The sequence below is a fragment of the Dermacentor variabilis genome, chromosome 2 (assembly GCF_050947875.1).
Source record: "Dermacentor variabilis isolate Ectoservices chromosome 2, ASM5094787v1, whole genome shotgun sequence".
Classification (NCBI taxonomy): Eukaryota; Metazoa; Arthropoda; class Arachnida; order Ixodida; family Ixodidae; genus Dermacentor; species Dermacentor variabilis.
This window is the reverse complement of record NC_134569.1, coordinates 100,402,311-100,416,271: the sequence shown is the minus strand read 5'-3', so window position 1 is coordinate 100,416,271 and position 13,961 is coordinate 100,402,311. Positions and strand designations below refer to the sequence as shown.

At 46.5% G+C, this 13,961-nt stretch overlaps 2 protein-coding genes across 2 annotated transcripts in view; both read right to left on the bottom strand.

The window, feature by feature from the left end:
• LOC142572398 (putative chitinase 10) overlaps positions 1–13,961 on the bottom strand; it is a 64,167-nt gene that overhangs the window by 28,860 nt on the left and 21,346 nt on the right. Inside the window, exon 5 of the mRNA XM_075681486.1 lies at positions 4,195–4,295. Coding sequence (XP_075537601.1) covers positions 4,195–4,295 — 101 coding nt within the window. The remainder of the gene's footprint in view (positions 1–4,194; positions 4,296–13,961) is intronic.
• Positions 7,723–11,182, bottom strand: LOC142572396 (uncharacterized). Its single transcript, XM_075681485.1, has one exon. The coding sequence runs from the start codon at positions 11,162–11,164 to the stop codon at positions 10,019–10,021; it is 1,146 nt and encodes a 381-aa protein (XP_075537600.1). The 5' UTR covers positions 11,165–11,182; the 3' UTR covers positions 7,723–10,018.

Below are 13,961 nucleotides of genomic sequence, written 5' to 3'. Positions count from 1 at the left end.
GATGTAAGGTGGAATCGATATTGTGAAGCGCTGCCTTAGAGTCACAAAATGTGACCTTTTTCTGTGCTGGATCTTCGGTGTCGCAGGCCATAATGGCATGGAGGGTTGCAAGTTCTGCCGCCGTAGGTGTAGTCATGTATGACATTTTTCATTTAACTGTAACCTGCTTAGCTGGAACAACGAACGCAGCAGTTGTACTGGTAATGTGAGTTCGAACCGGCGGTATACATATGTATGCGATCATGATATGTCTGGTGCAGTAATAGGAGCGTCAGTTGCTTCAGAGGTGGTAACGGATGATTGGCCTTTTGTAGTTCCGTGAATAGCAAAGTTCATTTTAGGCTGTCGCAGGCACCACAGGGTAGATGAAGGCTTGGCCGCTAGTGTGAAGACGACGGTAAGCACTCTTGATGAGCGCTTATCACTCTTGTAAAGGTCGCTTGAGGTCTCTCGGCTAGCAGGGAAGCGAAGCGATGGTCGGGGATCCTTGACAGATGGCGAATGTGCGCTCCGAGAGAGTCGATAGCTACATGTGTCTGGATCATGTGGCCTCTGACTGGCAATTGTTGCTGGCGTTGAGGTGCACCGAGGCATCCCTAAACACTTCCGTAAGGCTTGACCTTGTATTCTCTCCAGAGCGCAGATGTTGGTCTTGCGAGTATTTGACGAAGCTGGTAGACTGTAACGGAGTCCTAGGAGCAATACGCTGTAGAGCTGCAGCATAGACTGGAATGGTGTAAGCCAATTGATCCAACAGAGAAATTCAAAGACCTGAGCAATGCATTTAACTTCTAGACGCAATGAGGGCTCCACGAGAGGTTATGGTAAGTTATGACACGCAGAAAGTGATGCGCCTTAACATAGGACACATCTTGACCTTTGATTGAAGCGGTATAGAATGACATTTGTTCGCGCGTAAAGCCAACCAATGCGCACTTTTCGGTAGACACACTTAGGCCTTGTTCTCCGAGATAAGACGCCCCTCTCTATCAGCTTTCATAAGCATCAGGTTCAATTTTTTTAAGAGGAACAACCTGATGCTTACGCAAACTAATAAAGAGGGTGGGCTCGCCGCTTTACACGAGGAAATTTTCAATGAAAAAGCTTTGACAGCCGTTAATAAGAACATTGTTCCTGTGAAGAAAAGTGAAGTGCGTGTTAAGACCAAGTTCGTTGAGTTTTGTAAACAATTGGCCCTCGGCAAGCTTGCCAGGGACATATCTAACAGCAGAGAGAACAGCTTGAGGGTGATTTTTACAGCCAAGACACATAAGCCCTAAATTCCGAATCGTGGCAGAAATGTGTTATCCACTTTTTACTAAACAAACTAGTGACGTATGCTGTGAACAACCCATTTGTTGTAAAAAAATCAGCCGCAGTAGTACGGCTTTAGAGGGAAAATGATGATGTAGGTATTGGCTTTTCGGTAGACGTGCAGGTTTGTTTTATTCTGTTCCGCAGAATCAACTGCTAATGCGTGTCAAAGAGTGCATTGAAAATAAAGGTGACGTATTTTTCCAGAACACCGTCGGTTTGTCCATTAATAATTTTCTATCTTTATTGCAGTCTTATTTGAACTCTACTTTTATTGTATTTGACGAGCAACCCTTTTTGCAGCCCGATGGCATCTGCATAGGTTTTGCGTTGCTCCTATCCTCTGCGATATTTTTCTCGCCAAGGGGATAACGCCCTAGAACGGGTGTTCCATGGAGGGTTGGTTTTAAAGAAAGTTTAGATATGTTGACGATTTTTAGTGCTTTCAAAAAGCAGCCCGCCTTCCCTTACCCCCCTACAGTAGGTGAAGTTTTATCTATTTTCAGCAAACATGGACGTTGGTTGCCTTTCACCCATGAACCTCCGGATGTTTGAATTTTACACTTTTTAAACGTAAAAACTACGTTATGTAAAGGACATGTTTGCTGGGGCTACTAACCACGGGCTAAGAAGGAGCTACTGCACTTTGACTCTGCACACTCCAAGACGATCAAGAGAGGAATAGCGGTGTTCTGTATGGAATTGGCTCTCCAAAAATCGTGCCCACATCAGATTAAGCCCAGTTTTAATAATCAGGTAAGCTGTCTTTTGGCTTGGCACCATTCCGATAAGACACAACGTGATTTAGACCCCTTACAAACGAGGCAGTGTAAAAACCTCGCACCCCAAACAAATCAACAACAGTATGCATGAAGCTACTAGCAACAGTTCAACATGCGCGAAGCCACGTATAAAATAGATGCAAAAACAAGAAGGGCGCGACAGTTGGTGCGAAGATCTACCGCGCCGCATAAAACAAATAATTTGTGTTCTTGCAGGCTTCAGTAGCTTTAACATACAACACAATACACTCGTGCTGTCGTGTATACCTAGCCAGCGCAACGCGGTAAAGACGCGGCAAACGGAATTCAGAAGTTTAGCGCAATGCCTTTAAGCTGCATCCTGCACTTCTGACGAACTTCGTCGCTTACCTGTCTAAATATGATCGAGTGGAAAACACAGCGACACGACAAAGGAAAGGATGAGAAGAAATTTCCCGCTGAACGGGGCGATCCATTGCTACCGCTGCTTCCTGAGGCTTTGCGGGGAATGATTATAACCGCATTGCCGGCCCGTTTTTGCAGGTATTGGAGCACCCCACTGTGGAACAATTATTCGGCATTCTTTGAAGCTTTGCCATTGCACACATGCGAAGGTTGTTGCTTATTTTGCTCTGAAAACGTGAATACGACAGACAAGCGCGATCAACGAAGCAGAAAACTATGACGCGCCGCTGGCTCCTTTCCCTAGTGGACTGCGCAAGGCCGCCACCAGTGGCGCGTCCATCGGCGCGCACTACAAGCCTAGCACCCAATAAGGTTTAAGTGCTTTGGTTTTCCTTTACTGATAACGGCATATGTCTACTATGGGGGACTGGTCACTAATGTAACGTACGTCTTTTTATTCCAAACTAAACTTTATTTACAGATATGCAACGTTGGTGTTCTAAATAGATTCCACTTTCGGCGCCAGACGCTTCCAGTTTATTTTTCATAACGATGCGTGACACTGCAGCCAGCGTGTGGTCTCAAACGGGTAAGATACTCTCATCCGTACACAGATGCCGCGCCAAGCATTCTACATATGCTAAGACGACATGGTCAACAATGGAGTACTATTTCAGTTCTAGCGCTACCTCCATCGTGTTTTCCATGCGTACAGCGCGGCACCGTGAACACTACATCGTGAAGAAGATGCGAACAAGCGCGTTACTATCACAGCAGCGGTTGCCACAGACTGTCTCTGAAGTACAGATAAAGAACTGGCTCTCTTACTCTCCTTTTACATAATAATTTGGACACATGGCCATAACGTCGTGCTTGTCTTGTAATGAATGCGGAATTTTTTTTCAAAAGACCGATCTTGGTATGCAGTCACATTTGATGTGAAGGGTACGTCTGTCGCCATTGCAATTCAAAAGTATCTTGAAACGCATCAGTGCGCCTTGAGTCCGCCTTTCTGTCCGTCGATCCGTTGATCCTGGATTCGTGTACGCACAGCCGTGTGCGCGTTCGCTGTTTCAATGAACCCCATAATACATGAAGAAGTGGCGGGATCACATAGGAAAAAATGTCTCAGACAAGCCTGCAGACGTCGTCATCTTTTACATGCGGCGATATTGCGTGGTCGTGCGGGTGGTGTAAGCAAACCTGCAACTCAAATACTGCTAACCTGAGAAACTCATCCAGTTCCTGTCGCTCCTTACAGCTATAGTGTTTGTTCCGTTCCTTTGCTTAGCTAGGTGTTTACTGACACAGACAGAAAGACAGATGGACCCCAACCTCCGACATCCCAAAATGAGGCAACAGTGGCTGTTACCAGTAAAACAATGCCGTTTTTATTACACACACCGGGAACACATGAAAGGCGTATGGCATAATTAAAAAAACACCTCCTAACTCAGAAATTTCTCTCATTTACTGACAATGTAAACATGGGATGCTATTTTTTCTGTGTTCATTAGATTGCCCATAAAAAAGCATACACAGTACGCGTCGGTTTCCAAGTACACCACACATCTACGACACTAATGACTGTATACTGCCTCAAGCTGAATACTCCATGTTTGTCTGTGTAATTTCAAGTGTAGCATAGATTATTGCTATATTACTATTGCACCTTTCCAAACGAGCCAAGACTAATTTGTTCATGGTAACTTACCTTGCAAGTTCGCGTTTTACTATAGCGTCACACTTGGGGCGGCAGGCGGGAAGCTGGATTGTTAAGAGGTCATCCACGTGCATAATCTTGAACCGGACTTTCTGTTTAGAGAAACAAGAACATTTGGTGCCCTGTGAAACTCTTAAACCTTACAAACCGTATAATATAACATCCAGTAAGGTTACGGACTATAGCCTCTAAATTTCACGGAACTACGTATGAATCTAGCGCACGTATCTCACAAATGCATCATTATATACATCAAGTCAATGCTAAAATTTTCTTTCATATTTAGCAAGCAATTTCCAGGAAACATTGACTGTTAAAAAATTAAATCATGGGGATTTACGTGACGAAACCCCTTTCTGATTGTGAGGCACGCCGTAGTGGAGGACTCCGCAAATTTCGACCACCTGGGGTTCCTTAACGTGCACCTAAATCTAAGTACCCGGGTCTTTTCGCACCCATAGAAATGCGGCCGCGTTGCTGGTATTCGATCCCGCGACCTCGTGCTCAGCAGCCCAACACCATAGCCACTGAGCAACCACGGCGGGTGAAACATTGACTGTAGCGGATTGCTTAAGCTTATTGTTCCCCACATTTCATCTTAAAGGCATTTATATCTGCAACGTCCTCTATGAAAAAAAAAAGACTTTTCATATTGCGTGTATAGCCTGTAGAGTGGACGTTACGTTTGATCACGGAAGCATTAAACTTCGACGATCCATCTACTCCCAAAATTGTATCAGTCTCTGAGTTTAGCTACAACACGTTTTAGACCTGCATCGAAAAAAATGTGATCATTTCATATTATACTAGGTGCTTCATATCGCATGCGAAGCTTATTCCGCTGCGATTCGCGTAAATAATTTATATTGCTGTTTCCAAGGCGCTACCAGGGGCTCTAGCATATAAGTCGATCAGCTGGGTTAAAGGCGTCTCGATTGTGCCTATAAAGGGAATAATCTCAGTAAGGCTAAGCCAAAAGACCTCCGCAACTTCTGCCGAGTGAGCCGCGCTGACAGCAGATTTAGCCTGCAATTTGAAACGTAGAGCTGTTCGCGACTCCAACTACTCGGCGTGGCGGCCCCCTAGCCGCCCCTATATCACCTATATCACCTCAAATTTAGGTTGAGCCACCCCCATATCAGCCTTAAATTCAACTTCGCTCACCACTATTTCACGCCAAATTTAGGTTGGGCCACTCCCATATCACTACCAAATTCAGCTTGGCCCATCCCTGTGTCACGCCCAAATTTATGCTGATGCCACTTCCAATTTCAGGTTGGCCACCCCAACCCTTTTTATGAAGACCTATGTATTTATATGGGAAATGCCTCAAGTTTTTTGGAGTTACAGACACAATTTTGCACGATTTTGCTACCAAATTGCTGGTGTACTCGCCAAAGAATGCTGCGCATTAAAAGCAAATGCATTGAACGAGGGACGCCATATGTTGATCCTAAAAGCTGACGACTAGCCAAGCTAGCTTTTCTGTAGAGCGACCGGGGCAGACACAGCGCGGGACATTTATTCAAATATTTTTTTACGGCCACACCTACGGATTCATACCACTTGGCTGTAGGGAACATATTAACAGTAGCTACTTATCCAGACGCTGCACATCTCCTAGTTGGCGCATATGTTATTTGGATGAATCTTTAGAAATAAAAAACGTTCGGGCAGCGGCTCAGCCTAGCGGACCCTTTGTTCCACACGAATGTTGCATATGAATGGCACTGGCCACCAGGTGGCATTGTGGCCCAGCTGGACCTGATTCGCTCGGAGTGTGTGCCATCAGGGACAGCCGAAAGTCGAAGAAAACGGATCTTCCAGAAGAACGCAATAAGAACAGCCATTTTGTTCTCCCAGGTTCCACGCTACGAAGCACGAAAGTTTTTTTTTTGCTAACACAAAGCCATGCGCAAGCTCGTAGTTTTGATGTCCAATGATTAAAACCTTCATAAAACCGATGACTTAAAAAGTGAACACGACACTGCAACGTTTTAGGAAGGAAAAATAGAAAACATATTTTAAGAGCACCACTGGAAAACCAGAACCGAAAGCAAATATTGGGTTTTGTGTTTCTGCCATCTAGTGGGAGACTAAAAAGCTAGGTCTTATGCGGCTTAAAAAAGAAAAGAAGTGCGAAGCGGGAATTGAACCGCGGCCACCGTGACGCGGGACTATAGGTGCTCGCGATTCTACCACTCGGCCACGGCTTCTTTTTTTTTTTTTTCTTTATTGCCGACTTCAACACGTCAGTTTACAAAATCAGTCCGCGCGAAGAACACAACACGTATGCTAAAAATACGTCACCCTCACTTGGGGTTACGTGATGAGATTAAAATTCACGCATGTGTAGCAAAGCTTCCATTCTTGGAAGCCACTCAGGCACTGGGTCTTGTATCTTGTATCCTTCAATAGCTCTGCTAACAGATTCACAAAAATACTGTCTTATCGGCCTGGCATCAATGTCTGCGTGGCTGACCGCCATCCTGGATCGCCAAATACTGTGCAGGCCCAATATCATAATCATGTCAAAAGGAACCCCGTCTTCACTCTCGACGGGCAGAAATCTAATTCCGAAAGCATCCCCCGGTAAGTCTTTTTTAATCGTGCGTTGGAGAATGTCCCAAAAGAAAAGGGCTTCCCAACAATCTAAGAAAACATGTTCGATAGTTTCCGGCTTCCGGCATATGAAACAATGATTTCCCCAAGGCACAAAGAAACCCTTCGCTTCCAAATACGTCTTGACTTCAAGAGTGTTCGTATGGAGCTTAAAGAAGAAACTTTTAACTCCGCCTGGTACAGTCATTCTTTTCACACGTTTTAGAACTGACTGCCATGGACCTGCACAGTACAACGACCTGTACAACGGTACCGGAAGAAAGACCTCACACAGGTCCTTATAAAGTTTCTTTCGCGACACCACTGACAAATATTCAAACGAAAATCGCACTTGCAAGACGCGACATGCCATGTACACCTCTTTAAGGAAGCCAAAAATGCTCCCTTGCATACTCTCCGAACTAACAACCAAATTTGGCAAAACCCTGCCCAACCTAACCTGACACACAGTTCGCAAAAAGGGGTCATTCGTGTCACGAAAAAACATAAATCGGTTAACCAACTGGCGCAGATATAGATGGGCCAAACCTAGTCCTCCAGAGCGGACGCGGTGAAACAGATTGGTGCGTCGTGTCCGCTCCCAAGTGCTTCCCCACACAAAAACCGCAAATACACGGTGCAGCTTCTGCACATTGACGCGAGAACAATGAATTGCTTGCAAGACATACCACAGCTTGGTTACAAAAAAAAGGTTACAAATTGTGGCACGCGCGAAAATAGACCAGCTGAAGCCTTTGAGCCTGTCGGCCTTCTCACGCATTTCAGCAACTTGGCATTTCCAATATGGCTCACTGTCGCGATAATTCTCCAGCGGCACTCCTAAATATTTTACTGGGGTTGCTGTCCAAGTCATGTTTGCGAAATTCGTTGGGGTTAAGGGCCAGTCGCTGTGCCAGAACCCCAAACACTTAGCCCAGTTCACAGCACTCCCGCTCACAGAACAAAAGTCTTTCACAATTTGAACCACAACACGAACGCTTTCGTAGTCAGCACAGAATACGGCAATGTCATCAGCATACGCGAGAATGCGGACCTCCGCCGCATGCAAACGAAAACCATGAACGCTGTTGCTTTCAATAACGCTCAAACAAAAAGGTTCAATATACAAACAAAAAAGCAATGGTGACAGGGGGCAACCCTGACGCACAGAGCGTTGCACTTGGATGCGCGCTCCCACCCCCTTATTTACTAACAACCGCGTCGTGCATCCTCTGTACGCCATGGCTACGCCTTGGCAGATGACTGATCCGACATTAACGTGCTCTAAAACAGAGAACAAGAGGTCATGCGGCACCCTGTCGAAGGCTTTCTCTAGATCGAGCTGGAGCATTGCGATGCTTTCATGCAAAGCGTCGCAACACTCGAGCACGGACCGGGCTGTGTGTATGTTGGTATATATGGTGCGACCTTTGATACCACAGGTCTGATGTGGTCCCACTAATTCTTGCATCACGGCTTGGAGTCTTTTAGCCAGAATTTTCATGAAGATCTTGTAGTCTACATTAGTCAGGGATATGGGTCGGTAAGCGGTAACCTGTCGCAGTCTAGCTTCATCTTCGCTTTTTGGTATTAAAATTGTATGGGATGTTAAAAATGAAGGAGGAAGCATATCCTTGTCATAAGCCTCATTAAACAGTGTAGCCAAAACCGGTGCTAAGTCATCTTTGAATGCCTTATAAAGCGGTGCTACTAGCCCGTCTGGTCCTGGGGACTTTCCCGGGTTGAGGTCTTCTATGGCTTTCCGCACTTCTGTTGAAATGGGCAGTTCTAGCCGCTCTTTCGTATCATCACTAAGCCGCGGCATTAAAGAGAGGAAACGGGTCTTGAAGTCTTCGGTTCTTACTTTGGTGTAACCAAAGAGCCCGCTGTAGTATTCATAAAAGGCCCTTTCTATATTTCCTTTGTCTACGAAGATTACACCGTTCCACTCTATTTTTGGTATGTCATTCTTGCGGGCGTGCCTTTTTTCCAAGCCGAAAGCACGTTTTGTGGGCATTTCGCCCGCTATCAGCCGCTGTGCCCTCGCCCTCACGATCGCTCCTCGATATCGCTCCGTATCTATTGCCTCTAGTTTCTGCTTGACGGTGCGCATTTCTTCGGTGCAAGTGCCTGGCTGCTTTCCTTCTTGCATTATCAAAAACTTTAGGTCATCTCTCAGCGTGTTTTCCTGCAGCCTTTGCTTTTGCTTTATAGCGCACGATCGTTCAATTGCCATCATTTTCATTGCCTGCTTAAATCTTTCCCACTTCGCTCCCAGAAGTTCGTTGTCCGCCATTGGCAGTTCGTGTATCGCCGACGTAACGCGATCCACGAAGATATCATCGTTTAGAAGCTTCTCATTAAGTTTCCAGTTTTCCCACACAAATTTGCTTTTCGTTCCTTTTCTTTTACCTACATGGAAGACAACAAGACAATGGTCACTGAACGGCACTGGTTGTACGCTGTATTCGCCGCAGTACGGTATCAGTTCAACAGATACGTACGCCCGATCCAGACGCGCGTGACTCGTTCCTTGGAAATGGGTAAACCGAACGCCAGAACCACATCCGAGACAATCACCAACATCCTCTAGATGACAGCGATCAATTATGTCACTTAAACAGGCAGTACTCGCATCTCGGTAGGGCGTCGCACTGGTTTTGTCGCGTGCCATGCTTACGCAGTTGAAATCGCCAAGTAAGACAAGCAGACGGTCTGTGTCACAATGGTTGCCGACTGTCTCAAAAAGGTTTCGCCTCTCTTCCGTGTTAGTGTGCGCGTAAATACAGATAATACGCAATTCCAAACCAGCAAGTGTGATGTCACAGACAATCCATCGACCGAAAACGCAAGTCTCAACTCTTTCCACAATCGCTCCCAGAGACTCGCGAATCAACAGCATGCAACCTGCCGAGGTACCCACGGCATGAGACACGCAAACATCATACCGACTACTGAACGAGAGCACCATTCTGTCGGTCTGGTCTTGACTCTCGATTTTGGTCTCTTGTATCGCTACAATATCCAATTCCTGCTCAGTCACGAGTCTCAGCAGCTGATTTTGCCTCCTCCTGGATGAAAGACCCCTGACATTAAGCGTGGCTACTACGAGGTGTCTTTCAAATGCCGCCATCGTTAAGCAAGACCAGGCCGCCAGTACGGCGCTTACCTTCATGCGCACAACGCCGCGCCGTGTAGTGCCGTCCCTCCATTATTAGGTCTTCGGGTTGTCGTCGCGAGGAAGCGACGACGATCGTTGCCCGCTGGTGACACGCTGCTTTTTCCCTTCGCCTACGCCCCACTGGCGTTCTAGGAGACGCAGTCGTTGCTCCTGGCTCATTGCACTGACATCGTCGTGGCGCCGTTTCGCAGCCGCAGGGTCAGACTCCATGGGTTCCTCGTTGCTTTTTTCAGAAGGGCGTGGAATATCTTGCGGTGAATTGGTATCCATGCTCGTGGTTGCCGACTTGGGGGTGCTGGGCGCTGACTCACGAGTCCCTGGCATGGCGCCTTCCTTTTCATCGCTCAGCGCTGCGGCCGTTGGGCTCTCGACCACTGGGTTGGAGGCAGCTTGCTCAGCTTCATCCTCGTCCATGTGCAGCTCACTATTATCGCCGAATGTTCCTCGAGTCGCGGCGCGGGCGTATGACTTCGTGCATTCAGCCTCTTCATGCCCGAAAGCGTGGCACTCGCTGCACTTGGGCACCTTGCAGTCCCGCCTAATGTGGCCTGTGTTGCGGCAGCGGAGACATATCGGCGCACGCCCGGGCACGACGACTAATACTGTACCGTTCCCGATACGCAGCTGATGGGGTATGCGCTCGAGGCTTGCACCTTCTCGAAGAACCAGCCGCACAACACGAGTAGTCGAGTCGGCGTTTTCAAACCCGCCGGTCTTCCATCTATCGCTCGAAACTTCTTTCACTTCGCCGTACTCGGCGAACGCCCGCCTCAGAGTTTCGTTGCTGACGTTGAAGGCACACCAATGCACCTTCAGCCGCACTTCCTGCCTTTCAGGGTCAAAGACAACGCAAGTCTTCCCTTTGACAACAATATGCCCGATGTCGAGCAACTTTTTCTTGGCTTCTTCACTACGGAAGTTGACTAACCAGACGTGCGACATCTGGTACGCTCCGATACCGCCCACCTGTTCAATGACGCCGGCTTCTTTCATCGGCTGGCGGAAATCTTCTATCCTGTAAGGCCTTCCAGCGGTGTCGCAGTGAAGAACAACCATTGTTTTCAGTCCTTCTCCGGTTGGCAGCGGCGGCAGTACAATCCTGTAATCTTTCAGGCCGTCCAAAAACGATGTTCCGCGGCCAGAATCGGCCGTTATCACAGCTCGCGAAGAGCCAGCCATCCTGCGTCCTTTCACGACCGTGGCCGGAAGCTTCCGAGGCTTCGACAAGCGGTTTGTTCGTGTTTTTATAGATACGACGTGATTTTTCACGACAATGTTACAAAAATCACTTTTGGGAACAGTGTTATGCCATGTGTGGAGAGTCGAGATAGGCATCAGTCGAAAGCTGAGTGTCCGGACTACATCCGCTGGACTGGGTATCACGATAGGCACCGTAGTTTTATCACAGGCATCGTTCTTGCCTCGAAAATCGAGTACAAATTTTTGTCGTTTCCATAGGCTTCCATTGCTAAATCTTTAACCGCTGTGGGAACAAACTTCTTACGTGCCATAGCGGGATCACTGCATTTGGCTCGTGTGGATTGTCTTCCAGAACACGTCTGTCAGCTGCCTTTTTCAATAATCGACCTGCAGCTTTTGTTATTAGCGAAAAACTCGCTCGTTCCATTGAAAGCGCGCTATTTCGTGCCGGGCCCGCTTGGGGCTCTAGTTGGTGCGTGTCCAGAAAAGCTGGATATGATGTAGAAGTGTGCGAACGTTCAACACTTGAAACATGCATCACCCCATCTGTACTGCTAAATTCGTACTCGATTTGGAAATTGACTAATCGAAATTGTCGAACACTCGTCTCTGTTCGATATAACGTATAGCAGTTACAGGAGAGCCTCGGGGGAGTCTAGCGAGATTTTTCGCTTCCAGAGAGCTGAGCATGCTGCAGAGTACCCACCCCTATTTCCCCACCCCCACCCCCACCAGTTAGTCAACAAACGCATGTAGCAGCCAAGACGTTTGGAATTCACAATCTCCTTTTGTGGCCGGACCCCTCAGCTTGTGAATGGGCTTTACACGGGTGCGTTATGCGATTTAAATAAGTATTTTTCTACTTGACAAGCTCCACGCAATCATTCTAGTTCACTTTCTTTAGAAATTATAAAATATTCAAGGTGTCATTTGACAAGCGGAGGTTGTGTTTAATGCGAAGCGTTCTTCTTCGAGTCTAGGCTGTTTTGCGATAGTTGCTCCTCTCGTCGTTTTCGGGGACCGATCCCGGATATAGTAAAGTTTAATATAGTGTGCCACTGGAGCAAGTTGTAGCTGCAATGTTCCATGGACACACACACAAACAAATACACGCATACATGTACGCATGCATGAATGCATACATACATGCATACATAAACATACACACATACATGCGTGCATACATACCTACATACATATGGAGACAAAAATAAAATCGCCACACGACCGCATTTGAACAAGGCACATTTAGCACAAAAGCCCGATGCTGAACCATTACTCCACGGAAGGATTTTCTTGTTTCTTGTTTTTTTATACCCGTCAGCAGCGGTAATGGAGCGCCGCGCCAAAACGCTCGCAATGCTTCGCATTACGTAGAGGCCAACTACTGTTAACTTTGTCCGTATTTGTTTCTTTAATGTTCGCCTTTTTTAATGAATGTAAAAGAAAGAAATGTAGCCACTCTATAATGTTAGCGGCTACTACTTGTCGCAAATCAGACACATCAATATAATTAAATCATACGAATTCCACTGGTATCAAATCTGCTATGTATTTTAAAATGAGCTATGTATTTTAATATATATATATATATATATATATATCGGGTCCCTGGGTTAACCCCCTTTCTTCGCGTTCATTACATACCGAGGATCTCGAATCCAGCAACAGTGATGCCTGAGGTAGCACGTGTGGGTTTATTTACAAGTTGCCTTCACCCAAAACGATCCCGAACTCGTGACGCCTGCGGCAGAAAGCATGTTCCACATCCACTGCCAAGTTTTGTGAGTGGTGGCGCTGGCTAACACTCCCAAGATTAGTTCTCGTAGTAAAACATAAATATCCAAGAAAGTGAATGGGCAAACGGCGCCGGCGGTAGCTAAATTGGTTAGAACAACTCACGCGTAATCCGAAGACGCGGATTCGTTCCGCACCTGCAGAAAGTTGTTTATTCATCCGCCTTCAGTGCCATTAACTTATCCGTTCCTTAATTCACTTAGTACAATATATACAATATATACAATATACAATATATACAATATATATATATATATATATATATATATATATATATATATATATATATATATTGGCACGTGTACTTGTCTTTATCGGGCGATACGTTTCACCGCCTAACAAATGTTATCACGCTTGTATCGCAAATTTCTGCGATGTTATCGATGGTCCCATCCGCTGCCTGTGATCGAACCTTGTGTAATCTGATTGCATGTGTGCGCGACGCGAATAATCTAGATCTTTGTGGAAGGCACGCGAGTCCCAGCGATTACTCTGGAACATTCGACGACTGATGTGTAAAAGCCGACGCGTTGACCCGCTCATCAGATTTTCAACGATCGCCGATCGTGTTCGCCGCTATCGTTGTGCTATAACTGTAGCCTATCTTTGTGGGCACAAGTTCGCCCAATACAAGTTAGTTTTGTCTTTCACAGTATTGCTACTGTGTTCTTCAACGTCACCACCACGTGACAATATATATATGATCAGCCTGGTTGCGCCCACTGCAGGGCAAAGGCCTCTCCCATACTTCTCCAACTACCCCGGTCATGTACTAATTGTGGCCATGTTGTCCCTGCAAACTTCTTGATTTCATCCGCCCACCTAACTTACTGCCGCCCTCTGCTACGCTTCCCTTTCCTTGGAATCCATTCCGTAACTCTTAATGACCACAGGTTATCTTCCCTCCTCATTACGTGTCCTGCCCATGCCCATTTCTTTTTCTTGATTTCAACTAAGATATCATTAACTCGCGTTTGTA

Bases quoted from the DNA above. Each gene is read 5' to 3' on its own strand.
- LOC142572396 (XM_075681485.1), bottom strand. From the start codon at position 11,164: ATGGCTGGCTCTTCGCGAGCTGTGATAACGGCCGATTCTGGCCGCGGA.